This window comes from Oncorhynchus mykiss, chromosome 4 (assembly GCF_057628025.1).
Source record: "Oncorhynchus mykiss isolate SJ-2025 chromosome 4, ASM5762802v1, whole genome shotgun sequence".
Classification (NCBI taxonomy): Eukaryota; Metazoa; Chordata; class Actinopteri; order Salmoniformes; family Salmonidae; genus Oncorhynchus; species Oncorhynchus mykiss.
This window is the reverse complement of record NC_143025.1, coordinates 28,047,496-28,075,264: the sequence shown is the minus strand read 5'-3', so window position 1 is coordinate 28,075,264 and position 27,769 is coordinate 28,047,496. Positions and strand designations below refer to the sequence as shown.

The 27,769-nt window shown below is 42.9% G+C and overlaps 1 protein-coding gene across 5 annotated transcripts; it reads right to left on the bottom strand.

The window, feature by feature from the left end:
* Nucleotides 1–1,859: 1,859 nt before the first annotated feature.
* Nucleotides 1,860–27,769, bottom strand: vamp4 (vesicle-associated membrane protein 4). 5 transcript variants are annotated; one of them, XM_021599305.3, is made up of 9 exons: nucleotides 27,396–27,634; nucleotides 25,863–26,105; nucleotides 23,902–24,006; nucleotides 23,150–23,196; nucleotides 22,958–23,008; nucleotides 15,598–15,698; nucleotides 6,010–6,089; nucleotides 5,867–5,918; nucleotides 1,860–5,752 (listed from the first exon to the last, which is right to left on the bottom strand). In XM_021599305.3, the coding sequence occupies exons 2-9, from the start codon at nucleotides 25,947–25,949 to the stop codon at nucleotides 5,727–5,729; spliced, it is 549 nt and encodes a 182-aa protein (XP_021454980.1). In that variant the 5' UTR covers nucleotides 25,950–26,105; nucleotides 27,396–27,634; the 3' UTR covers nucleotides 1,860–5,726. The 5 variants fall into 5 exon arrangements, with proteins under 5 accessions (XP_021454980.1, XP_021454982.1, XP_021454981.1 ...); XM_021599307.3 differs by having other exon boundaries at nucleotides 25,947–26,105; nucleotides 27,396–27,629; XM_021599306.3 differs by having other exon boundaries at nucleotides 25,863–26,052; nucleotides 27,396–27,629.

The following is a 27,769-nucleotide window of genomic DNA, read 5'->3' as shown; positions in this document are numbered from 1 at the left end:
CCAAACTTCTTCCATTTAAGAATGATGGAAGCCACTGTGTTCTTGGGGACCTTCAATGCTGCCTTGGGGACCCTTTTTGAAACCAAGTTTGCTGTTTATTTGAGATAAAAGGCTGCAGCCATTTTTTGTTATCCATCCCCAGATCTGTGCCTCGACACAATCCTGTCTTGGAGCTCTAAGGACAATTCCTTCGACCTCATGGCTTGGTTTTTGCTCTGACATGCTCGGTCAACTGTGGGACCTAATATAGATAGGTGTGTGCCTTTCCGAATCATGTCCAATCAATTGAATTTACCAAAGGTGGACTCCAAGTTGGAGAAACATGTCAAGGATAATCAATGGAAACAGGATGCACCGGAGCTCAATTTCGAGACTGATAGCAAAGGGTCTGAATATTTATGTACATAAAGGTATTTCTGTTTTTTTATTTTAATAATAAAAACCTGTTTTCGCTTTGTTATTATGGGGTATTGTGTGTAGATTGAGGAACATTTTTTATTTCATCCATTTTAGAATAAGGCTGTAACGTAACCAAATGTGGAAAAAGTCAAGTGGTCTGAATTCTTTCCGAATGCCCTGTATTAGAGGTTGTATCATGGCTCACTCTTCACATAAGGAAAAGAAACCCATAAAGAATTAGAAATACCCCAACAGAAAATCAACGACTTAGCAAGAAAACACAGTTTAAATAGAAATGCTGACAATAACAAACTGGAGGACTGAACCATCTACTTACATCCATTAAGATTTGGTATACTAGAAAAGTGAAACAAAAGCCAGACATATTTGATAGGCGTTTAGTTTGAAATTGTGTTTGTAGAGAAAAGAAAACATGCAGAAAAGATATTGAACTAGATGTATTTTTTAAGTAATAACATCTTTGAGAACTAATAATCAAATAAAAGCCAGACAGTCAGGGAGAATCAAAAATGTTTAAAAAAAATTCATTCAGGGCCACATGCCATTTGATTTTATTACACTGTTTAAGCAGAGGAACACCACATTAGCCATGGCAAAATGTGTAGAATTGCAGCAAATTAGCTTAAACAGCAGCAACATTTTCTCTATGACGCCAAGATACAACACCTTCACATTTCCAGCTAATACATTGTAGACTGTTAGACTTTACACTTCCTCTTCCAATGAAATGTGTGGGGATGTAAAAAAAATTATGAAACTGTCTACCAAATGTAGTCATTTTAAAATGTTGATTACTTCTACTTGCCATTACCATTCATCCGATAAGACGAGCCGTGTTTGAATTTTGTTTTGGGCTAAAATAATATGGGGGTCCCTGGGTCGCCGGTATGCCTGGGCGGATGTCCCTGGGCATGAAAGGTTTGAAAACCCCTGAACTATACAATGACTGTACAACTTTCCACTCTGTCATTGTCTCTACCTTTATAAGTGTGTGCCAGGTACTGTAGTAAATAGTAATAGTAGCAGTGAAATGAGAGGAGCAGCAGGGACAGTATTATAACTCAGTCTGGGTTCTAACCCCAGGGACTTAGTTCTGCCCATTAAATCAAAGGGCTTTGAACGCCACCAATAAAAAGGGCAGATAATGAGATGTGAGAGGAATACCAGCAGGCCTTATTGGCTCGCTGAACGGGAAACCAGGCACCCATATGGTGGCACGTACCGTCTATATATATACACACACACAGTCTCTGACATGCCAGCCCAGAGGGGTAAGATGGCACACACAAACCACTCTTAGGCCCCAACGATCACCCCCCCCCCCTCTATCCACCCATCACTTTATCCATCCTTCTTCTCTCTTCCCATCCCCACTAAAATGAGTCACATCAACAAGACCAAACTAGTCCCTTACAGTCAAATCCAGATCAATGCAGATACTCTTTCAAATAATTTTATTACGTCAGATTAACATTACAGTATTTCACAGTTTTTCATTGTAATGACAGAGTATAGTACATCATTACAGATCAATATTTACACCTCAAATAAATTACATTAAAAAAAAAGAAATGATGATGTAGGGGTTATTGTATACAGATATGCTGGACACTGCTGTCATCACATTAGGCAGTGTTACACCCAGGGTCTTGCATAGACCTTTCAGGGGGCAGGTACTCAAAATGAAAAAACAAACATACTATCTGCCTCTGTAGCAATTTTTTAGCATAGGCCTATTTATTTCTGCAACAACTCACTCATCACAAATTATAAGCAAGCAAGTAAGTTACAGTGCCTCGAATTGGGAAAATAAGGTAGGCTATCAGCTGATAATTGATGTAAATATACTAGTTAGCTAGCTAGCTAAATCACAAATCGGTACAAAAATTATCTTCAATGTTAATAAATAATAAATTCACAATACAGCCTATATTCATAATCTTCTAACTCATGTTATACTGCATGGCTGACTGGCTAGTGGCTTGTGTGAGCATTTTTAGTAGGCCTATATGGTGTTCAGCTGGAGTCCAGACTATGTTCCGTGCTTAATTTGTAAATCAGGAGGTGCAGGAACAAAAAGTGAGCGCGAAAGGGGAGTGGCCTGGGGAGCTCTGAGGTACCAGAACGCATTGCAAAAAAATATTTTAATGCTGAATAAAAATATAAAACGTAACGTGTAAAAGTTCCATATGCACAAAAAGCTTATTTCTCTCAAATTCAAATCAAATGTTATGTCACATGTGCCGAATACAACAGGTATTGTATTACCGTGAAATGCTTACTTACAAGCCCTTAACCAACAATAAAGTTCAAGAAATAGTTAATTTACTAAATTGTGCACAAATGTGTTCACATCCCTGTTAGTGAGTATTTCTCCTTTGCCAAGATAATCAATCTATGTGACAGGTGTGGCATATCAAGAAGCTGATTAAACAGCATGATCATTACACAGGTACACCTTGTGCTGTGGACAATAAAAGGCCAGTTTTGTCACACAACACAATACCAGTCTCAAGTTTTGAGAGAGAGAGTACAATTGGCTTGCAGAGATGTTGCCAGAGAATTGAATGTTCATTTCTCTACCATAAGCAGCATCCAAAGTCATTTTAGAGAATTTAGTAGTATGTCCAACCGGCCTCACAACCGCAAACCACATGCCAGCCCAGAACCTCCACATGCAGCTTCTTCACCTGCAGTTAAGCGTCGTAACTGACTTCAGCGGGTAAATGCTCACCTTCGATGGCCGCTGGCATGCTGGAGAAATGTGCTCTTCACAGATTAATACAGTTTTCATCTGTACCGGGCAGATGGCAAACAGCGTGTATGGCGTCGTATAGGCGAGCGGTTTGTGGATGTCAACGTTGTGAACAGAGTGCCCCATTACTTGGCTCGTCGTGCTCTAGCGATTCCTTGTGGTGGGCCGGGCGCCTGTAGGCTGACTCGGTCGTCAGTTGAACGGTGTTTCCTCCGACACATTAGTGCAGCTGGCTTCCGGGCTAAGCGGGCAGGTGTTAAGACGCGCGGTTTGGCGGGTCATGTTTCAGGGGATGCATGACTCGACCTTTGCCTCTCCCGAACCCTTTGGGGAGTTGCAGCGATGAGATACGTTTGTAATCATGACAATTGGGGAGAAAAAGGGGGGAATAAAACAAAATGGATACAAACATTTAAAAAGGTATCTGTGACCAACAGATGCATATCTATATTCCCGGTCATGTGAAATCCATAGATTAGGGCCTAATGAATTTATTTAAATTGACTGATTTCCTTACGTGAACAATGAACTTAAATTTCTGCACGTTGAATTTATATTTTTGTTCAGTGTAATAAAGCATTGCATGCATATCATCGCATTTGCGTAGTGGAATAGAGCAGTAAAGGCGGGAGAAATTGCGCCTTGTGTAAACGCATTTCATGCAATTCTACGTCATTTTACATGACTGCAGACTTTGGCAGAATCTTTTTAAGTACCGCAAAAATGATCGAAATGACAGTCTACTTTGACACTGAAATCATTAAAAACGTATTGAATCCATTAATAGCCTAGGCCTAGGTGTGTGGAGAGACACATATTGTACAATGAGGAAATGAGTCTTAAAAAAGCTTTCCAGTTTCACTGACTTACCCAATGAGAAATAATGCACAGCCCACTAGTCGCAATGGCTGATGCGCTCATGCCAAAAGCCTATCTCTAACCTGTAAACAATGGTCACTTGATCGCCTTTTTGGAAGTTGCTCAAATATTTTGGTATCCTACAGCAGACAGATTCATCTTCTCTTTTCAGCAGGAGCCATTTGCTATCCAACCTGTGTTTTCCTGCGACTGTATTTTAAATATTGCGAAAGGCCTGTTTTGTCTGCATGCTATTTACTGGCAGATTTGCAGCACATTCCTGGCTGTAGCCTATACCTTGTTATTACAGCTAGGCCATTACATGTTTTATTTATTGATCCTCTGTGGCTATATTATAGGCCTACTCCTGGTGTAGTAGACTATTCGGAATTATTTCATTTCTTTCTGAACAGACGGCTGGAATTCTATAACTCTGGCACATTCATTTCAATTTATATGGGATGCTGCTGCAGCACCTTCCGAAGTCGATGATTTTATAAGGAAATAAGCAAACCAGAGCGAACAATCAGCCAACCAGACTGAACATGTCTGATTTAAATCAAGTGTTAATCAAATGTTATGCTGCTGTGGTGTGGCAGTACTGGTGACCCGCATCACATGCCGTGCATGTTTGGATACCGAGGGCACGCAATCTCAATACAGGGCAGACTAGGAAAATCACACACGCGCACACAGAATAAACAAGTGGTACCAGACGCCTCCAGCATTTGCAGTGGAATGACAGTGTCTGTCCCTTAGCTCCTCAGGGGTAATGGGAATAGCAGCAGACATTCATAAGCTTCACGTTAACCTTCCAACAGAACTCAATATCACAGAAACTGTAAAATTCAACCATCTGGAGAGAGACAGCTAGCATAGTGTTACTAACAGGAAATGAGATCAGCAGTGGCCAAGCAGTAACACATGTCAGTAGGACACACGTTGTCCCAATACTACACAGTGGCTTCCTCTCACTGGCTTGAACCAGTCCCGCTAGTGTCAGATCAAACTGGGTGAAGAAAAGGAAAGAAGGAAAGGAGACAAGTAGAGGAGGCCACTGTAGTGTATTAAGATTTAGCCATTGCCTCATTTTCAGTTTTGGCTTGAAAGCATTCTAAACATGTGAGATGGGAGGTGGTAGGGGTTCCACTCTTAATCTCCAAATATTTTGGTGTGCTACAAGTCCTGTATAACCGGTTGCTGCTGATGGACTGACTGGAGCAGACAGATTGATTCTAATGATAGTGAGACTTTCAGTCAGTCTGACTACATGATATGAAACTTAACCTTAATGACTAGATGATATGTATTATGTACTGAATGGAGTTCTCCTTAAGTTTGATTAGGTGTCTGAGACACAGGCAGCAGCTCAAATTACACCCTATTCCCTAAATAAGATATAATTTGGGACGCAAACCCAACCCTTACGTAACACCAACTTAATGCTTCCTGTGTCACCCTTGGCCCTGGCTCACAGAGTAGGATGAAGTGGTCCCTAGTAGACACTGATCTTAGGTCAGTTTTGTGTTTTCCATCCTAACGGTAAAGGTTAGCATTGGGAGAGGGTGAGCTGATCCTAGATCTGTGGTTATGGGCAGATGGTGCCCCCTAGCTGGTGTGGAGGACTTTGTGCAGGAGAATGGGAGGAAGAGGAGGAGGATTGAGAGAGGTTCTTCCTCATCCTGGCGAAACACTAGCGATACCGCAAGATCACCGGAACTGAGAGAGAGAGAGAGAGAGAGAGAGAAAGATGTGTGTTTAGTGCTACGAGTTGAATCCGTGTGGTTATATTCTTGACCAATACAATAACGTGTTGTTCAGGCTGATACTCACTGATGATGATAAGTAGCAGAACGACCACCACCAGAGCTATGATGGCCTTCATCTGAAGAAGACAGATACAAGCATTACACAAGCAATACAAGGATACAGACACTGATGCACACACACACACACACACACACACGTTGACTCACCTTCATGTCTCTCCACCACATCCTCCTGTGCAGCTGTTTGGCTCGGCTGCTGAAGGCTGACGCGTTGTCTGATAGGCTCTCTGGAAGGTCATGTGACCACAGGACACACAGATGAAGGGAGATAAGATGAGAAGAGAGAGGGGATGTGGGGGACAGACAGGGAAGAGGGGGACAGGGAGACACAGAAGGTTACGTGTAAACAACATGTGATAGGAGCTGTCTGTGTGTTGTATTCTCCTTTTCTATGACTTAACGGCGGTTTATACTTGGTCTAACGACTTGTCTGTAGACAAATAGAATGCGACAAGTGTTGCTGGTCAAAAAGGACATTTAATTTATATTCCGGTGGAAAGTCTAGACTGTTGGTTTCTTTGTTGCACAGACAAACAAGTAAATGTCTCTGCAACTGTCGTAATATCCATTGTCGTGGTTACTGGGCTGCTACAGCAACAAGACCAAATCCATCTGTGACAAGAAGGTGCAGGAGTTCTCAGAATGACCTACTTTTATATCGTCACACTAACAGTCGTAAGCTATTTTCAGTAAGCTCGCCATCATTACCTTGTAAATAATGTTGTTGTGGTGGGTTTATTTTCCTGTAACAATGAATAAAAAGTAGCTAAGGTTTAAACGTGGTCAGCTATACTCTGGTCATTATTTGAACAAGCTAGCAACTAACCAAAACATTGTTTAGAAAGTTGCTTTCAGTTGCCTGACTCGCAAGGTTGACATTTACTAAATGCATTTTTAAACAGATGGTTTTATTGGTAATCAGATAGAGAAATGATGCTATTTGGAACACAGTTTGATGTCAGATGACAATAGAATGTTCATGAGGTCACTGCGACAACTGTATACAGACATTTTGACAACAAGTGAAAAACAAAGTCAAACAGCATTGGACTAAACATCAATGTTACTGTAACCTTTGACAGAACACAAGTGGCTGATCATTTCAACCTTGTTGACCAACTCTCAGAATGCTCTGGCAACTTTGGAAACCATCATATTGAAATCTATTATTCAGCCAAGGGCATCTCCGAAGGACAGTTTGCATTTTCCCAGGTTTCAACTTCAGATGTATCAAAGATGCTTAAAGAGCTAGACAAACAAACAGAAATCCACAGGACTGGATAACATCCCAGCTAGATTCCTGAGCGATGCCGCTGATCGTATCAGACCTTACGTAAAAAACATCAACGTTTCCATTCAACATGGAAAGGTACCACGAAAGTTGAAACATGCAAAAGTTGTTCCTTTGTACAAAAAAGGAAGCGAAGTTGAACAAGGGAACTACCAACCAGTGTCAACCCTGACTGTGTTGTCAAAGGTTTTAGAAAAAGCGCTCCATGAACAGATCATAAAGTACATGGATGACCAAGACATTTCATAATGACCTTCAGTCCGGTTGAAGACAATCCTATTCTACCGACACTTGTTTACGATAATTTCTTGCTTGATAAAGTGACACGGGCAACTTCTGTGGTATGGTCATGCTTGAACTACAAAAAGCATTTGGTACTGTGAAGCATGGTATTTTGTTGTACAAACTGAAAGCAATTGGTTTTTGCACCATCTCCTTATTATGGGTAAAGTCATACCTAACAGATAGGGTCCAAAGGGTAGATATGGGCGGGACACGGTCTGATGCTAAAGAGATAAAATACGGTGTCCCCCAGGGGAGTATTTTGTTCGTTTTTTTGCTCTACATCAAAGACCTGGATTCTGCCTGTTCATGCTCTCTGTTCCTGTATGTGCATGATTCTGCCCTCCTGGTTTCACATAAGAATAAGAAGACCGTTGAAAAGACTTTAAGCAGCGAACTGACTAAAGTCAGTAAGTGGTTATCCGAAAACAAACACTCTGCATTTAGGCAAGACATAATTTATCCTGTTTGGTTCCAAACACAAAGTGAGAAACTCTTCCAACTTCTCTGTCAAGTGTAATAGTGTAGTGGTGAAGGAAAAAAATGCTCTGTTACATACTTGTTATGTGAACTAGACCAACACATGACAGATAAACTCAGGAGCCAGTGTTGCCAATATCAGACCGCTGTGCTATAGGAGCATAGCTGGAAAAAGTTATTTCCTTAACATTGGTGCTGAGGAATGGAATGGTGTACCAAACCATAAAAAATTCATCCCTACACTAAAAAAAATTAAGATAAACCTTAAGAAATGGTTTATGGGCTAAATGCTTTAACACTGCACAGGCTTAAAGAACTGTTTTCATTTCAATGAATGTTACATGCTAAAATATTGTATTCCTTTTACGGATTTTTCCCTACTGATGAGATGTATTTGAGATTTTTCCCTACTGATGAGATGTATTTGAGATTTTTCCCTACTGATGAGATGTATTTGAGATTTTTCCCTACTGATGAGATGTATTTGAGATTTTTCCCTACTGATGAGATGTATTTGAGATTTTTCCCTACTGATGAGATGTATTTGAGATTTTTCCCTACTGATGAGATGTATTTGAGATTTTTCCCTACTGATGAGATGTATTTGAGATTTTTCCCTACTGATGAGATGTATTTGAGATTTTTCCCTACTGATGAGATGTATTTGAGATGTTTCCCTACTGATGAGATGTATTTGAGATGTTTCCCTACTGATGAGATGTATTTGAGATTTTTCCCTACTGATGAGATGTATTTGAGATTTTTCCCTACTGATGAGATGTATTTGAGATTTTTCCCTACTGATGAGATGTATTTGAGATTTTTCCCTACTGATGAGATGTATTTGAGATTTTTTTTCATTTTATAATCTGCAGTATATTTTGTTTTCATGGATTTTCTGGAACACCACAATGGAAATATGTTTTTAAACTTTTGTGTGTCATCCTCAAAGATTTAATGGCATTGTACTGTATCCACGTGTGGTTGTATTGTTTTAAAATGGACAAATAAATCAAATAAACTCAAACCTCACTCACTCAGATTCAAAACAAACTTTGGTATGACAGGGGCAACCTAATGTTGCCAAAGCAAAACCCTAAACACAAACTCGTTCCTTCTGCCTCTCCATGTCCTTATATATAAGTTTTATTTAATATCTCTCTTTCTATTTGGAGTCAGACAGTTGTTTGACATTATGTGTGTTGGCAGGGACATGAAAGCTGCTAAGCTGAGCGTGCAGAGATCTCCTGTTCTCGTGGCGAACCACTCTCCTCTAATGCAAGAAAGGCATTTCACTGTACTTGTGCACGTGACAATAAAAACTTGATGTCATGTGACGGACAAATCTGGGTTTGACGAATGCCAGGAGCAACCTACCAGCCCCAATAGTGCAAACTGTAAAGTTTGGTGGAGGAGGAATAATGGTCTGGTGCTGTTTTTCATGGTTTGGTTAGGCCCCTTAGTTAAAGTGAAGGGAAATCTTAATGCAGCAAACAGTGAAATTCTAGACGATTCTGTGCTTCCAACTTGGTGGCAACAGTTTGGGGAAGGCCCTTTCCTATTTCAGCATGACAACTCCCCCATGCACAAAGCAAGGTCCATACAGAAATGTTTTTTTTCGAGATCGGTGTGGATGAACCTGACTGGCCTGCACAGAGCCCTGACCTCAACCCCAACAAACACCTTTGGGATGAATTTGAAAGCCGACTGCGAGTCAAGCCTAATCACCCAACATTAATGCCCGAACTCAGTAATGCTCGTGGCTGAATGGAAGAAAGTCCCTGGAGCAATGTTCCAACATCTAGTAGAAAGACTGTTATAATAATCAAATGAAATTGTATGTCACATGCGCCGAATACAACCATGAAAAGCTTACTTACAAGCCCTTAACCAACAATGCAGTTTTAAGAAAAATAAGAGTTAAGAAAATATTTAGTAAATAAACTAAAGTAAGAAAAATGAACAATAATGTGGCTATATACAGGGGGTACCAGTTCCGAGTCAATGTGCGGGGGGTACAGGTTAGGTCTTGGACCTCCTCCCTATAGGCCATCTCATTGTTGTCAGTGATCACTGTTGTGCCGTCGGCAAACTTAATGATTGTGTTTGAGTTGTGCTTGGCCACACAGTTGTAGGTGAACAGGGAGTACAGGAGGGGACAAAGCACGCACCCTTGAGGGGCCCCCGTGTTGAGGATCAGCGTGGCAGATGTGTTGTTGCCTACCCTTACCACCTGGGGTCAGGAATTCCAGCATCCAGTTGCAGAGGGAGGTGTTTAGTCCCAGGATCCTTAGCTTAGTGACAAGCTTTGAGGGCACTATGGGGTTGAACGCTGAGCTGTAGTCAATGAACAGCATTCTCACATAGGTGTTCCTTTTGTCCAGGTGGGGAAGGGCAGTGTGGAGTGCAATAGAGATTGCATCATCTGTGGATCTGTTGGGATGGTATGGGTAGATCTGTTGAAATGGAGTGGGTATAGGGTTTCTGGGATGATGGTGTTGATGTGAGCCATGACCAGCCTTTCAAAGCATCATGGCTACAGACGTGAGTTCTACGGGTAGTCATTTAGGCAGGTTACCTTGGCATTCTTGGGCACAAGTTTCTCTGCTTGAAACATGTAGGCATTACAGACTGATGGAGAGGTTGAAAATGTCAGTGAAGACACTTGCCAGTTTGTCAACGCATGCTCTGAGTACACTTCCTGGTAATCTGTCTGGCCCTGCGGCCTTGTGACCTGTTTAACCCTTGTGCTGTCTTAAAAGGTCAAAAATGATATGGTTAACAGCGGAAAACCTCCTAAATTATATTTTTTCAACTTGAAATGTTATGACTTTACCTAGTGACTCCACCGTGAGAAAAAGTGAAACATCCATGAAAGCTGTTCACCACCAGGGTACAAAGATTGTCTTAAGAGTCATTTTTGACCCGGCAGTTATAAAATCATTCAAACAAACAAACAAACCACACAAACAAACACACACACACACACACACACACACACACACAGATTATATGTACTACTGATTGAACAGACAAAATAAACAACATTTCAGACAAAATAAACATTTCTTGAAAGCATTGTTTACTAATGGACAATGCGGTCAGAGGCTATAAAGGTGCTGCACGATAGTTCTCTCTTTGCTGAAGCCATGAGTGCATGTTTCAGTGCCCAATAGGTCTGACTTTTTCAGATGTCCAGGAGGAACAAGAGCACAATGATTTAGAAGAGGAGGAGGTATCTGAAGAAGAAGACGGGGAAGAATACAACTCAGAGCAGGATGCATCATCTTTTTTTTCCCTCTTTTTTTTTTCCCCCTTTTTTTCCCCAACTTCATGGTATCCAATTGTTGTAGTAGCTTCTTTCTTGTCTCATCGCTACAACTCCCGTAAGGGCTCGGGAGAGACGAAGGTTGAAAGTCATGCGTCCTCCGATACACAACCCAACCTAGCCGCACTGCTTCTTAACACAGCGCGCATCCAACCCGGAGGCCAGCCGCACCAATGTGTCGGAGGAAACACCGTGCACCTAGGCAACCTTGGTTAGCGTGTACTGCGCCCGGCCCGCCACAGGAGTCGCTGGTGCGCGATGAGACAAGGACATCCCTACCGACCAAGCCCTCCCTAACCCGGACGACGCTAGGCCAATTGTGCCTCGCCCCATGGACCTCCCGGTCGCGGCCGGTTACGACAGAGCCTGGGCACGAACCCAGAGTCTCTGATGGCACAGCTGGAGCTGCAGTACAGCGCCCTTAATCACTGCGCCACCCGGGAGGCGGGATGCATCGTCTTCAGATGAAGAAATCCCCCCAAGCTGAAAGAGAGACATTTTTGTCAAAGAACAGCAAATAACATGGTCCTTGTCACCATATAACAACCAGGCCAGGATAGCAGCACAACATGTTATAAGGATGACCCCAAGGCCCACAAGACATGCAGTTGCCCATGCCCAGGACATCGCCTCAACATTCTACATGTTCATCAACCAGCCATCAAAAAAATAATTCTGGAGATGACAGATTTGGAGGGTTTCCGTAAATTTGGAAACAACTGGAAAAGGATGGATGAGATTGACCTGCGTGCCTACATAGGACTGCTAATCTTAGCGGGTGTATATAGGTCCCGAGACGAGGGTACATGTAGTCTCAGATGCAGAGAGGGGAAGGGTGATTTTCCATGCCACAGATGTCACACTTTCTCAAGAATGCTACGATTTGATAGCCTTGAGTCAAGACCTGCAAGACGTGTGAGACAAACTGGCGGCCATAAGAGAGGTCTGGGAGACGTCTGCCGTAACTCTACAACCCTGGGCCTGAAGTAACAGTAGATGAGCAACTGGCTCCATTCAGGGGTACATTCAGGGGTACATTTTTATTTTCATATCTGTAATGTAAGTGATTTTCACAGTTCATTTTATTATGTATTGCTGTAAGATCATTGATTTATGGGACTGTTTTCTGTGACACTGATCCTAATTACTGATAGTAATCTCTTTTGTCAAAAGGTCGCTGTCCTTTCCAGAAGTATATGCCCAGCAAGCCAGCAAAGTATGGCATCAAGATATGGGTGGCCTGTGATGCACAATCCAGCTACGCTTGGAAGATGCAAGTCTACACCGGGAAACCGACCAGTGGAGGCCCAGAGAAGAACCAGGGGATGCGGGTTGTGCTTGATGTGACAGATGGACTGGGGGGTCACAATGTCACATGTGACAATTTCTTTACCTCTTATGAACTCAGCCAGCAGCTCCTGAAGAGGAAGATCACCATGGTTAACAAGACAACCTGGACAAGGTGATTGGAACTTACAGCTGCAGGAGGATGAAAGCCCGCTGGCCCTGGTCATCTTCCATAATGTCATTGATGTGTCCTCAAACAATGCCTTCGTGACATGGAACAAGATCAACCCTACCTGGATGCCTGATAAGCAGAACAAGAGGAGGGTGTTCCTAGAGCAGCTGGGAAAGGCACTTGTAACCCCACACATTCGAAGAAGAAAGCGCCTCCCCAGCAAAGCAGCCTCTGCAGCGCTTGTGAAAGCTGTTCAAGGGGCTGAATCTTGTCTTAATCCACCTGAGGCTGCAGCTGGGGCAGGCAAGAGGAGGAGATGCCAATTCTGCACCCCCCCCCCCAAAGAAGGACCGTAAACAAATACTATGTGCTGCACATGTGAGAAATACATCTGCAAAGTCCATGCACACACACTTGCATACTGTCCTACATGTGCTAATTAGAGTTGATTGATTTATGTTCTTCACGTTTTTGTTTTGTATCTATTATCTTATTTTATTCTTATTTATTGTTGTCGTTTATACAAGTTGTGGGTGGGGGAAATGGTTCAAAGAAAATGGGAGAAGACTAGTATTTTGTAGTTGAATTCCTCATTGTACAGTATATAAGAATATATCACTATGTTGCCAAAAAAGTACAAGACTTATTGTTTCCTTTTAATAAAATGCATTCTAAACCACGTTCTGCACATTTCTGCTACTTTTAGGCTATACAAGTGCTATCTCTTGCTATTTTTTTTTTACACCAATGCAGTGCCTTTAGCAATAATAACAATAAACCTCTACTTTAGTAAATTAAATATTTATGACAGGTGTGTTGTAATAAAAACGATTGGTGTCCACTGATTAAATGCAGTCTTTCTGCATTGTGAAGAGGGAAAACCCAGATATTCAAAGTTCGTGATGAATGACAGGTTGTTTCTTCATGTAAAATAGTTTTGGGGTTTAAAATTCAATTAAGCAGCTTTATTTTAGGGGTTTGGTGAAGGTGGGTCATTTTTTTACCCTTAACATTCTGTATATTCCCCTTGTGCTAAGACTACACAAGGGTTAAGGTCTTACGGAGAGCTGGATCACACAGTTGTCCGGAAACAACTGGTACTCTCATGTATGCTTAAATGTTGCTTGCCTCGAAGTGCGCATAGAAGTAATTTTGATTGTCTGGGAGGCTCCTGTCACTGGGCAGCTCACGGCTGGGCTTACCTTTGTAGTCCGTGATAGTTTGCAAGCCCTGCCACATCCGATGAGCGTCAGAAGCGGTGTAGTAGGATTCAATCTTAGTCCTGTATTGAAGCTTTGCCTGTTTGATGGTTCGTCGAAGGGCATAGCACGATTTCTTATAAGCGTCCGGGTTAGTGTCCCGCCCCTTGAAATGGTCAGCTCTACCGTTTAGATCAGTGTGGATTGTTGCCTGTAATCCATGGCTTCTGGTTGGGGTATGTACGCACGGTCACTGTGGGGACGCATCATCAGTGCACTTATTGATGAAGCTGGTGAATGATGTGGTGTATTCCTCAATGCCATCGGATGAACCCGGAACATATTCCAGTCTGTGCTAGCAAAACAATCCTGTAGTTTAGCATCTGTGTCATCTGACCACTACCGCTTTAGTTTTTGCTTGTACGCCGGAATCAGAAGGATAGAATTATGGTCAGATTTGCCAAATGGAGGGCGAGGGAGAGCTTTGTACGCATCTCTGCGTTTGGAGTAGAGGTGGTCTAGAGTTTTTTTTCTCCTCTTGTTGCATGTGACATGCCGGTAGAAATGAGGTAAAACAGATTGAAGTTTTCCTGCTCAGTATTGTTCCGTTCCTCCAAACGTAAAAATTTCAAAGTTGCTCAAAATGTCAATTTTTGTTGTTGTATTTTTGACACCCCAGGTTGACTCCTCCTGCTCAGTTCTCCAAGCGTCAAATTTAGAAGGTTAAGGATTAAGGTTTGGGATAGGATTAAACCCCCCCCAAAAAGACTAGCGTCCATCACTGGGATCGAACGCACAACCTTCTAATCCAGAGTCTTTAACACTAACAAAACCCAAGCCTACTTGACGCTAATAGCGCTCACTGTTGCTCCTATTGGCCGGTTTTGAAGGCATTTCCCAACGTCCTGGAAATTAGCGATCTGCCTCCTTAATGATCCAGCTGAAAAACAGCTCTAATAATAATCGCTATTACTACAGTACAGACTAGACTCCATTTACTTCCTTTATAGTTGCCACACCTGCCCATCTAAACCCTGCATCTGGTGTGTGTTCTGCATGCCATCGCCACATTTGGCTCCGATCCATGATAACCAGAGAAGAGCAGTCAGGAGTGAGAGTTAGCCTCATCTTATTCCCATTCCAGAGTGACTGAGTAGAATTCCCAGCGGGATATGAGCGCCTGTAGAGGGTGACTAATGGACCAGTCAGAATTCCAGGTCATGGAATTTCAGGAATGGTTTCTTCCTTGTACAAACTTCCGGCTGGGCACACTGAGGAATTTCCTTTCCTATCGGTTTATGTAAGACAGGAGTCTAGAGTGTTTTTATAATAGTCTCTAGAGATGGCGGTGTGTCAGAGTAAGTAAGTAGCCTATGTCCTGTTTCTGTAGCGTGAGGATATTTGATGTACAAGTACACCGCCAGGACAGGACGCAAGTCTATCACAGGGCTTTAACACCAATCTATCTTCTAATGCTGAATGCCAAGCAGAGATGCATTGGGTCCCATTTCTACTCCCATTTTTTTATTTTATTTAACCTTTATTTAACTAGGCAAGTCAGTTAAGAACAAATTCTTATTTACAATGACGTCCTAGGAACAGCCCAACCTTCCAATCTCAGGGTCGGACACTAACCACCAGGCCGCTTAGTTCTGCAGATATTAATATATAGATCTGAAAATGACTTGAGTCTCACCTGACTTGTCCTGCAGGTCCTCCAGTCGCTCTCCCCTGTCGATCACCTTGGAGATGTTCTCCTGCATCACATCGATGACCTCATCAACCTGCGACTGAACTCTGAGGGAGTGGAGAGAAGAAAAAAAACAAGTGAATGTCAACACACAAACAGAATGTGAACTCTGTTGAAGGTGGGGCAGTTCTTTGGCTGGTACTGCTGTTCTTATTGATACATTCACAAGCCCACACACAGAGCTATTTCAACTTAGTGCACACACACACACCCTATTCTCTGGACTGATACATGGTATCCAGCAGAGCAGGCAAGGACTAGTCTGATTTTTTGTTTGTCCTGAGTGTCCTGCCCAGGTAATCTCTCCATCACACCTGGCTGTAGTCCTAGCGTCCTCACCTGGCTGCCAACACCTGACTTTCTCCCACACACACACACCTGGACCACACCCCTCACCTGGGCCCAACTGAGCATGGCATGTCCTGACACAAACCTCACACAGACAACTGGCACAGACAGGAGGAGAAAGGGAGTGGGGGAGAGAGTCAAGTATTCTTCTGCAGTCACGTATGCAGTCACGTATTCTTCTCTGCCAGCGATTGGAACCAAGTGGCTCTGAAAACTTGTCTGCTCTAATAAAAACTTTTGCTCTCTTTTGGAAAAAAGTGAAAATCAAAAACCAGGTGGACAATTATTCATGATCCTTACATCACATATTAGACTATGTTACATAATACTAAGACAGTCTGTGGGCTGGGCTCTTTTTCTGAACTCTGCTGGGGTGTATGGGGAGCACGCACGCACACACACACACTCCATATCACAAGATAATTTGATGTACAATGTGTTATATGATATCATTGGGTAGAGTAACACTTTTCCTCTCGAGGAAATGTACTGTGTTTAAATAAACTCATTTTTTTGCTATGTCGTCTCACGGTCAACTGCGTTTATTTTCAGCTAACTTAACATCTGTAAATATTTGTATGAACATAAGATTCAACAACTGAGACATAAACTGAACAAGTTCCACAGACATGTGACTAACAGAAATGGAATAATGTGTCCCTGAACAAAGGGGGGGGTCAAAAGTAAATGTCTGTTGTGGCCACCAGCTGCATTAAGTACGGCAGTGCATCTCTTCCTCATGGACTGCACCAGATTTGCCAGTTCTTGCTGTGAGATGTTTCCCCACTCTTCCACCAAGGCACCTGCAAGTTCCCAGACATTTCTGGGGAGGATGGCCCTAGCCCTCCGGTCCAACAGGTCCCAGACGTGCTCAATGGGATTGAGATCCGGGTTCTTCGCTGGCCATGGCAGAACACTGACATTCCTGTCTTGCAAGAAATCACACAGAGTGAGCAGGTGGCATTGTTATGCTGGAGGGTCATGTCAGGATGAGCCTACAGGAAGGGTACCACATGAGGGAGGAGGATGTCTTCCCTGTAATGCACAGCGTTGAGATTGCCTGCAATAACAACAAGCTCAGTACGATGATGTTGTGACACACCGCCCCAGACCATGATGGACCCTCCACCTCCAAATTGACCCCGCTTCAGAGTACAGGCCTCGGTGTAACGCCTGTGGGATTTGATAAACCAGAATCCGACCATCACCCCTGGTGAGACAAAACCGCGACTCGTCAGCGAAGAGCACTTTTTGCCAGTCCTGTCTGGTCCAGCGACGGTGGGTTTGTGCCCATAGGCGACATTGTTGGCCTACAAGCCCTCAGTCCAGCCTCTCTCAGCCTATTGCAGACAATCTGAGCACTGATGGAGGGATTGTGCATTCCTGGTGTAACGCGAGCAGATGTTGTTGCCATCATGTACCTGTCCCGCAGGTGTGATATTCGGATGTACCGATCCTGTGTTGTTACACATGGTCTGTCACTGCAAAGACGATCAGCTGTCCGTCCTGTCTCCCTGTCTTAAGTGTCTCACAGTACAGACATTGCAATTTATTGCCCTGGCCACATCTGCAGTCATCATGCCTCCTTGCAGCATGCCTAAGGCACATTCACACAGATGAGCAGGGACCCTGGGCATCTTTCTTTTGGTGTTTTTCAGAATCAGTAGAAAGGCCTCTTTAGTGTCCTACGTTTTCATAACTGTCACCTTAATTGCCTACCGTCTGTAAGCTGTTAGTGTCTTAATGACCAAAAACACTCCAAAGTTTCCAAAACTGTTAAAATAGTGTCTGTGAGTATAACAGAACTGATTTGGCGAAAACCTGAGAAAAATCCATTCAGGAAGTAGGATTGTTTTATTTTTTAGGTTTTCTATTCAATGCCATTACAGTATCCATTGACTTAGGACTCAAATTTCAGTTCCTATGCCTTCCACTAGATGTTAAACAGTCTTTAGAAATAGTTTCAGGCTTGTATTCTGAAAAATGAGGGAGTAAGAGCAGTCGGAATGAGTGGACCCTGCCGTGTCACAGAGCTTTTTCATGCGCGCGAGAGTGCCTTTCTTGTTTACCTTTTATATTGACGACGTTATTGTCAGGTTTAAATATTATTGATTATTTAGGCTAAAAACAACCTGAGGATTGATTATTAACATCGTTTGAAATGTTTCTACAAACTTTATGGATACTATTTGGATTTTTTGTCTGCCTGTTGTGACTGTGTTTGAGCCTGTGGATTACTGAAGAAAACATGAACAAAACTGAGGTTTTTGGATATAAAGAGACTTTATTGAACAAAAGGAACATTTATTGAATAAATGAATGTCTGATTGCAACCATATGAAGATCAAAGGTAAGTGATTAATTCCATCTCTATTTCTGACTTGTGTAACTCTTCTACTTGGCTGGTTACTGTTTGTAATGATTTGTCTGCTGGGCTACGTTCTCAAATAATCGTAAGGTATGCGTCGCCATAAAGCATTTTTTAAATCTGACACCGTGGTTGGATTCACAAGAAGTTAATTTTTAAACCTATGTAAAATAGTTGTATCTTTTCTAAATTATTATAATGAGTATTTCTGCATTTGCATTTGGCGCTCTGCAATCTCACTGGATGTTAGCCAGGTATTAAAAATAAAAAAACAGAAATATGTTATTTACATAAGTATTCAGACCCTTTGCTATCAGACTCGAAATTGAGCTCAGGTGCATCCTGTTTCCATTGATCATCCTTGAGATGTTTCTACAACATAAATGGAAGGAGTTTGGAACCACCAAGGCTCTTCCTAGAGCTGGCCGCCCATCCAATCGGGGAAGAAGGGCCTTGGTCAGGGAGCTGACCAAGAACCTGATGGTCACTCTGACAGAGCTTCAGAGTTCCTCTGTGGAGATGGGAGAACCTACTAGAAGGACAACCATCTCTGTAACTCCACTAATCAGGCCTTTATGGTAGAATGGCCAGACGGAAGCCACTCCTCAGTAAAAAGACATATGACAGCCCACTTGGAGTTTGCCAATAGGCACCTAAAGGACTCTCAGACCATGAGAAACAAGATTATCTGGTCTGATGAAAACAAGATTGAAATCTTTGGCCTGAATGCCAAGAATCATGTCTGGAGGAAACCTGGCACCATCCCTACGCTGAAGAATGGTGGTGGCAGCATCATGCTGTGGGGATGTTTTTCAGCGGCAGGGACTGAGAGACTTGTCAGGATCGAGGAAAAGATGAACGGCGCAAAGTACCGAGAGATCTTTGATGAAAAGCTGCTCCAGAGCACTCAGGACCTCAGACTGGGGCAAAGGTTCACCTTCCAACAGGACAACGACCCAAAGCACACAGCCAAAACACAGGAGTGGCTTCGGGACAAGTTTCTGAATGTCCTTGAGTTGCCCAGCCAGAGCTCAGACTTGAACCCGATCAAACATCTCTGGGTAGCTCTGAAAATAGCTGTGCAGCGACACTCCTCATACATCCTGACAATCTACAGAGAAGATTGGGAGAAAATCCCAAAATACAGGTGTGCCAAGCTAGCAAGAAGAATTGAGGCTGTAAACAGTTCAAGATGAAGAAGTACATCCAGGAGATCTGCCAAATTAAGGTAGATTCTGACATATGGGAGATAAGAGATAAGGAAGAGGAAAGAGGCGAGGAAAAACGAAGAAGAGGGCAGCATGGAGAGTAAGCCAAAGCAGATGTGAGATAAAAAAATATATATATACAGTTGGGAAAAAAATATTTAGTAAGCCACCAATTGTGCAAGTTCTCCCACTTAAAAAGATGAGAGGCCTGTCATTTTCATCATAGGTACACTTCAACTATGACAGACAAAAGGAGGAGAAAAATCCAGAAAATCACATTGTAGGATTTTTAATAAATTTATTTGCAAATTATGGTGGAAAATACGTATTTGGTCACCTTCAAACAAGCAAGATTTCTGGCTCTCACAGACCTGTAACTTTTTCATTAAGAGGCTCCTCTGTCCTCCACTCGTTACCTGTATTAATGGCACCTGTTTGAACTTGTTATCAGTATTAAAGACACCTGTCCACAACCTCAAACAGTCACACTCCAAACTCCACTATGGCGAAGACCAAAGAGTTGTCAAAGGACACCAGAAACAAAATTGTAGACCTGCACCAGGCTGGGAAGACTGAATCTGCAATAGGTAAGCAGCTTGGTTTGAAGAAATCAACTGTGGGAGCAATTATTAGGAAATGGAAGACATACAAGACCACTGATAATCTCCCTCGATCTGGGGCTCCACGCAAGATCTCACCCCGTGGGGTCAAAATGATCACAAGAACGGTGAGCAAAAATCCCAGAACCACACGGGGGGACCTAGTGAATGACCTGCAGAGAGCTGGGACCAAAGTAACTAAGCCTACCATCAGTAACACACTACGCCGCCAGGGACTCAAATCCTGCAGTGTCCCCCTGCTTAAGCCAGTACATGTCCAGGCCCGTCTGAAGTTTGCTAGAGAGCATTTGGATGATCCAGAAGAAGATTGGGAGAATTTCATCTGACACCAAAATATAACTTTTTGGTAAAAACTCAACTCGTCATGTTTGGAGGACAAAGAATACTGAGTTGCATCCAAAGAACACCATGCCTACTGTGAAGCATGGGGGTGGAAACATCATGCTTTGGGGCTGTTTTTCTGCAAAGGGACCAAGACGACTGATCCGTGTAAAGGAAAGAATGAATGGAGCCATGTATCGTGAGATTTTGAGTCAGCAAGGGCATTGAAGATGAAACGCAGCTGGGTCTTTCAGCATGACAATGATCCCAAACACACCGCCCGGACAACAAAGGAGTGGCTTCGTAAGAAGCATTTCAAGGTCCTGGAGTGGCCTAGCCAGTCTCAACCCCATAGAAAATCTTTGGAGGGAGTTGAAAGTTCGTGTTGCCCAGCAACAGCCCCAAAACATCACTGCTCTAAAGGAGATCTGCATGGAGGAATGGGCCAAAATACCAGCAACAGTGTGTGAAAACCTTGTGAAGACTTACATAAAACGTTTGACCTCTGTCATTGCCAACAAAGGGTATATAACAAAGTATTGAGATAAGTATTTGGTCAACAACAAAAGTTTATTTTCCACCATAATTAGCAAATAAATTCATTAAAAATCCTACAATGTGATTTTCTGGATTTCTTTTTCTCATTTTGTCTGTCATAGTTGAAGTGTACCTATGATGAAAATTACAGGCCTCTCATCTTTTTAAGTGGGAGAACTTGCACAATTGGTGGCTGACTAAATACTTTTTTTGCCCCACTGTATACAGTACCAGTCAAACGTTGACACACCTACTCATTCCAGGGTTTTTATTTTTACTATTTTCTACATGTACTGTAGACTAATAGTGAAGACATCAAAAATATGAAATAACACATATGGAATTTATTTAGAATTCAAGGCATACTTAACCAGCATGGCTACCACAGCATTCTGCAGCGACACACCATCCCATCTGGTTTGTGCTTAGTGGGACTATAATTTATTTTTCAACAGGACAAGACTCAAAAAACACACCTCCAGGCTGTGTAAGGGCTATTTGACAAAGAAGGAGAGCGATGGTGCTGCATCAGATGACTTGGCCTCTACAATCACCCGATCTCAACCAAACAGATGGTTTGGGATGAGTTGGACCGCAGAGAGGAAAAACAGCCAACAAGTGCTCAGCATATGTGGAAACTCCTTCAAGACGGTTGGAAAAGCATTCCTCATGAAAATGGTTGAGAGAATGCCAAGAGTGTGCTAAGCTGTCATCAAAGCAAAGGGTGGCTACTTTGAAGAATCTAAAATATATTTAGATTTGTTTAACACTTTTTTGGTTAATACATGATTCCATGTGTTATTTGATAGTTTTGATGTCTTCACTATTATTCTTCAATGAGTAGATGTGTCCAAACTTTTGACTGGTACTGTGAAATGCAAAGATAGGTGAACAGGGAGTGGGTCCAAGTCAAGTAGAGTGTGAATGAAAAGAATAAGAAAAACAGAGAGGTGAATTAGTCTATTGATGATATAATTCATTGTTGTGATCATAAGTAGGCCTATTTGTATTATGTATTTTTTTTCCTTCAATTTAATAAAATGGAAAGTGCTCACTGCACAGTCTTGCCTGAGCTGTGCGTACCTTTGCCCATCTAATAATGAGGAGGACCACAATGGAAATAATTTGGTTGATTGTGATTTTTATCCTTGACCATTTTAATCTGTGTAGTGTTCTATTCATAAGGAAAACTCAATGTATTTTAAATTTGCCAAACTAACAAACTAATTAGGCTAATTCCTTCATTCAGGTGGAGACGAAACGTTGATTTGGAATGAGTGCTACCAACTTCAAGCTGAAGCCGTGTGAGCACTGCAGCCGGTGCATTGATCGCAGCCGCATGGAGAAACATAACGAGTTCTGTGCCAAGCCGTCTTCCAAGAGCTCCAGAAGAAGGGTCTTTGACTATACCAAGCAAGGGCACCAACCTGACCGGATACATCAAATAATCTGCGATACACCAAGGGACCTCTGTCTGTCTGGAAATTACCGCTCAAACAGACAGGCAGACAGGTAGAGATAGACATGACAGCGGAAGGGCTGTGATTGGAGAACAGACATGCAATCGATGTGCTGTGGGCATCGGTGGTGACTACTAGACCAACCGCTAGACCACCTGCTGCCCAAAAGACAAGGTCCACCTTGGAATCAGAGAGGGTCCAGTAAGAGGCAGTACTACTAGGAGGTATTGTATCCAGAACCATCAAAATCAACTGTGTTCAGCAGTTCCACAGAAACACATGTAGTTCTTTTCAATCAGATTTGTTAATGGTGCAGGAAATTCATTATAAAAAAAAGGGGAATTACGTCTTTCATTCATAATTTCTAATACGACTCAAGCCCCCCTCCCCAAAGATACACACGCACACACACACAAACACACGCAAACACACACACACACTTACTGTCTGATTTTGTCATTTCCGGCTCCAAATCTGGGTCCAGTTGGTCCCCTCCTGAAAGACAAGCATACAGAAAATCTGTTGGCTCCAGATACACAGCCTTACAGCCCAAAATGGGCTCTATTCGAAAGCAGAAATAGGCAGAAATAAGTAGTAATTTCAGACACAAACAATGTATGTGGGATTATTACTCACAGGAAGAAGTCCTCCTCTTCATCAGAGTCTTCCTCCAACAGGTTCCTCTGTGAGGGGGCAGAGGTCAAGGGTCAGACACATCTCTCCCATTAGGCCCCTCTCCCAGACCACTCCCAAACAGTCCTAGCAAAATTCTTGTTTGAGAAATTGCATTTCGCTAAGAAGCCATTTTGGTTTCTTTTTTATCAATTTAATTGAAAAATGTTACCCAGAAATGATTTGATACTGAGATAAAAAAAACAGCTGCAATGGACCTTTAATGATATAAATATATTTCTTGCTGCATATAAAGAGATCACCAGATAAGTGGGGGAATGTAATCCATATGATAAAGGCTTCAATCCTTTTTATCTGAGGAGTGGTTCAAAAGCCCTTTCTGCCTCTCCACTACCCATGTTCAACCCTCGCCATCTGACTGCGTGTCACTGCTCTGCTCTGCCCACTCCTGGATGTGGTCCCGGGAGCCAGGAGAGGACTGGGAGCTATTATCAGAGAAGAGGGTATGGCGAGGGGGGTGTGTGTCTGTTTCTCTTTGATCTTAGCTGAAGACAATAACAATGCTGAGACAGAGTAGGAATGGGTCCTCTCTGAACCTCAGAGAAGGGTTGCCGTCTCCCTGCAATGTCCCTCTTGCAAAATCTCTCTCCCCTTGTTTTTAATTCCGAGCTTAAATGAGTTTGCACTGGGGAAACAAATGTGTTTGTAAATAGAATAGAAACCATTGAACCTGACTCCCTCCACCAGTGTCTCACCCTCTCGCTGCGTATGGATCCAGTGACCTCTTCATCGTTGAGGTGTCGTTTAAACTTGGGAGGCATGTTGGCGTCGTCAGGCTGCTCCTCCCGCTCTGGTTCCCTCTGTAGGACAGGAGGAGCAACACACCCGTTAGAGACCTCTCACACACACACACACACACACACACACACAATACTGTCTGCTACAGTACAGCAGCAACCCTGGTCCTACTGGGGGGGGGGTGCAGGCTTTAGCTCCAGCCAGCAATAACACATCCAATAATCAACCATAATAAGTAGAATCAGGTGTGCTGGGCTGGAAACAAAAGCCTGCAAACTGTTAGCGAGTCCTCCAGGTGACCACTGCTACTACAGTCATCATACATCGCCAGACAAATACCAAACATACACAGCACTCACTCAACACCAGCTTACTGTCCAGATGGTTATCACATCACAGATATAGTGTGGCATAGCTGGCCTGCCTGCTTAAGTCTTTACACACTTCTGAGTCCAACACAACCTCTAATGTTCAGAATAATGATCGAGTCTGGTTCCTCTCAATGTTCCCTGAGTCTTTACGCCACTGCTAAATCTATAAACGGAGTATGCCAAACATTAGGAATGCTGTTGACTCCAATGCTTCCCACAGATGTGTCAAGTTGGCTGGATGTCCTTTGGGTGGTGGACCATACTTTATACACACACACACAACTGTTGATCGTGAATGTTCTCGACACAAACCGGTGCGCCTGGCACCTACTACCATACCCAGTTCAAAGGCACTTACGTGTTTTGTCTTGCCCATTCACCCTCTGAACGGCACTCACAGACAATCCATCGCAATTGTCCCAAGGCTTAAAAATCCTTCTTTAACCTGTCTCCTCCCCTTCACCGACACTGATTGAAGTGGATTTAACAAGTAATATCAAGATTATAGCTTTCACCTGGATTCACCTGGTCAGTCTGTCATGGAAAGAGCAGCTGTTCTTAATGTTTTGTACACAGTGTTTCTGGAAAACACTGGTCATGTTACATCAAACAAATATTTAAGTTTAACAGCAGACAGAGCAGTCAAAAAAGGAGTGGGGTTTGTGTGTGTGAGGCCTGCAGTCCTCACCATGTAAAGTGAGAGCAGAGAAGAACACTTCACCTAAATCTTCAAAACATATAGAACTCATTTAGAGTTTAAAAAAAAGCATATTCAGTAACAGAACCATTCCGGGTTTAAAACAATTTCCCCTAACCCTAGGCCTAGAGGGATTATTTCAGGCTTGCCAGGATGTGATGTAGGAGAGTTAGGCTTACTTATGAGTGGGTGTTGCTGTTGGACAGATTTTTAAACACTAAAATGTTCCATTTCAGCAGAGTGGCCTTAGTTGTTTTTCAGAGGTGCTCCTCTCTCCTGCCTGTTCCCTGTTAAGGGATGGTACGTGGGAGCAGTTTTATTGGGGAGCAGGGTTTGATTTAAAACTTATTGCTGGCTATGCTGTGGAACCAAGCTCACTCAGGGGAGGGCTCCTGTGTCTGTTCTCTGCTGCCTGTACCTCTTCATTGAGTGTCTGACTCTCCTCCTTCCGTCTCCTCCCTGGTTCCTCCTCTCCGCTCTCCTCCCTAGGCCCTGTCTCTGAACCCTGGAGTAGAAAACATGCTGTTCCTCCAGCTAGCCTCAACCATTCCTGTTCCCAGATCAGTTGAATACATGGGTGTGCATCAAACCCAGCCCCAGGTCCATAAAACTCAACCCCTGCTTCCCAGTGGAACAAAGGCCTCCTGTGTAGCCTCTGAGTTGTACAACCAAACATCAAATTGTTCCACTGAAACTGAAGTCAAATGCATTTAGGCGAGGAGAGACAGCGCAAGGTAGAGTAAATACCTCCTTTACCCACTCCAAACCCATCGCCTTTTCATACTTTTATGCTGCACATGAATTGGGGACAAAGATTTGTTGAATTGAACTATGTCTAAACACATCCCACCTCTCCTGTCTTCACAGCTTCCACCCCAAGCCCTTCTCTCCTGCCCCAGCCCCTCCACCCAAGTTCCTCCAGTCCCTCTGGTACCATTGAATCCAGCTCAGACTCTGAAACTGTTGCTTTTCTCAGCGTCTCCTTCTGGCAGTGCAGTTGGAAAAGGGCCGTTCCGTGGCCAGGAGCGGAGTGGAACTTTCTGGTAAACAGAGAAGGAGATAGTGGCAGGGGACAGGGCTCTATCTCACGCAACTACAGAGAAAAGAGAGAGAGAGAGATGCACAGAAAGAAGAGAAAAGCCAAATCTAGCAGAGCTGAGTTGCATATATGTACATACGCAGCTTTGAAATAAGCACTTTAAAGGCACAATCTGTAACGTCAAGTTGTGGTAAGAAGTTTTGTTCATCCCAAAATCTATGAAGAAAAGAAGGATGGATGGGAAGAGAGAGATGGAGAGGGGACTTTGTCCCAATGCCACATGGGACTGTGAAACTACAGATTGTGCATTTAAAAATCAAGTGAGGAAAAAGCAGTTATCAGCTGAGAAGGTGTAGCCTATTCCTAGTATCTAAATGGCAGAAGGTCATCAGCTATAAGGGGAATGATGACATGACAGAGAGCCTCATATCTGGTAAGAAAGTAAACAACCAGTTTAGGCAGCCATAATCAAAGGTTTATCTGAAGGAAGTAAAACTGATATTTCTGTTTGGCTGAGAGCTTAGTTCACACTTCACATAGCCTAGTGTATGATACAGGAGTTGGTTAAAACAGGTACAGACTAGCAATAATATATGCAAGACCTTGCCGACGTTCCTATATCAGCTGTACCTTGGACAACTAACTCACGTACATTTGTATTGACGAAATCCTTACAACATTTTGGCTTGTAAGGAAACTTTCCACGTTTAAGCGCTTTAGTTCAGTCTGTATACCAGAAAGCTGGTATGACAGCGACTTATTAGGCAATGCAAGGCCCTGCCCGGGGCATAGCTGAGCTGCAGTTTACCATGGTATTGGATGATTACAGTATTCAATGGATTAGCTAGCACTCTACATAAAATCCAGTTGACACACAGATACATCTCCTCTGATCTAAAGACATAACCAGTAACAATAATAATTTGACACCAATTAATCCTTTGACATCAACAACACTGATTGTGTAACAATAGCCAGCTAACGTTCGTTAGCTACAGTAGCTATCCTCAGCTATTCGTCATCAAGAATAGAGTGAGCTATATCATCTTGCAGTCACGCCACACAGCCAGCTAAATCTGAAATATCGAGAAAGCCAGACAGTCATTGTCTTCTGTGAATGGAAAATGTACGTCAGCTAGCAGAGCCGGTTTAGCTAGCCAGTTGGTTAATAATTGGCTAGCTAACACAATCAGGACTAGCTATTTGAATTTGAGTTGAGTATAGTCTAGATTGTGGCTGAAATGAATATGCAGACAGGCCGCTGGCCACTACGTACATTTCATAGCCACAGACAAAACACACAGCTGTAATGTTAGCTAGCCAGCAAGCTAATGCTAACGTTACCTGCTGTTTTCGTTGAATCCACTCTCGCTCTTGACACAGACGACCAAACAAGCTGTGTTTATAAATATAGGATCATAGCGTTCGGTTTAGCTTTCTAAAATAAATCAATGCATTTTCTTCCAGCTGAGGATGGTCGCTACAGAGATGCTCTCTCAATCCTTCCTGCTTTCTCTGATCAGCTGGAGAAGACCCTTAGCGCCTGCCCAGTCTCTCTCCCTGGTTTGTGGCAGTGTCAATCTGAAGATTGGCACAATCAAGTAAATTCAATTGGTGGAAGACTGAAATGCTGAAAAGGAAAATAGAGAGAAATGGCTATGATTGGGAACCTTCATAGGTGTAAGTGCTGTGGGGGTGACCATGGCTCAGACATGCCT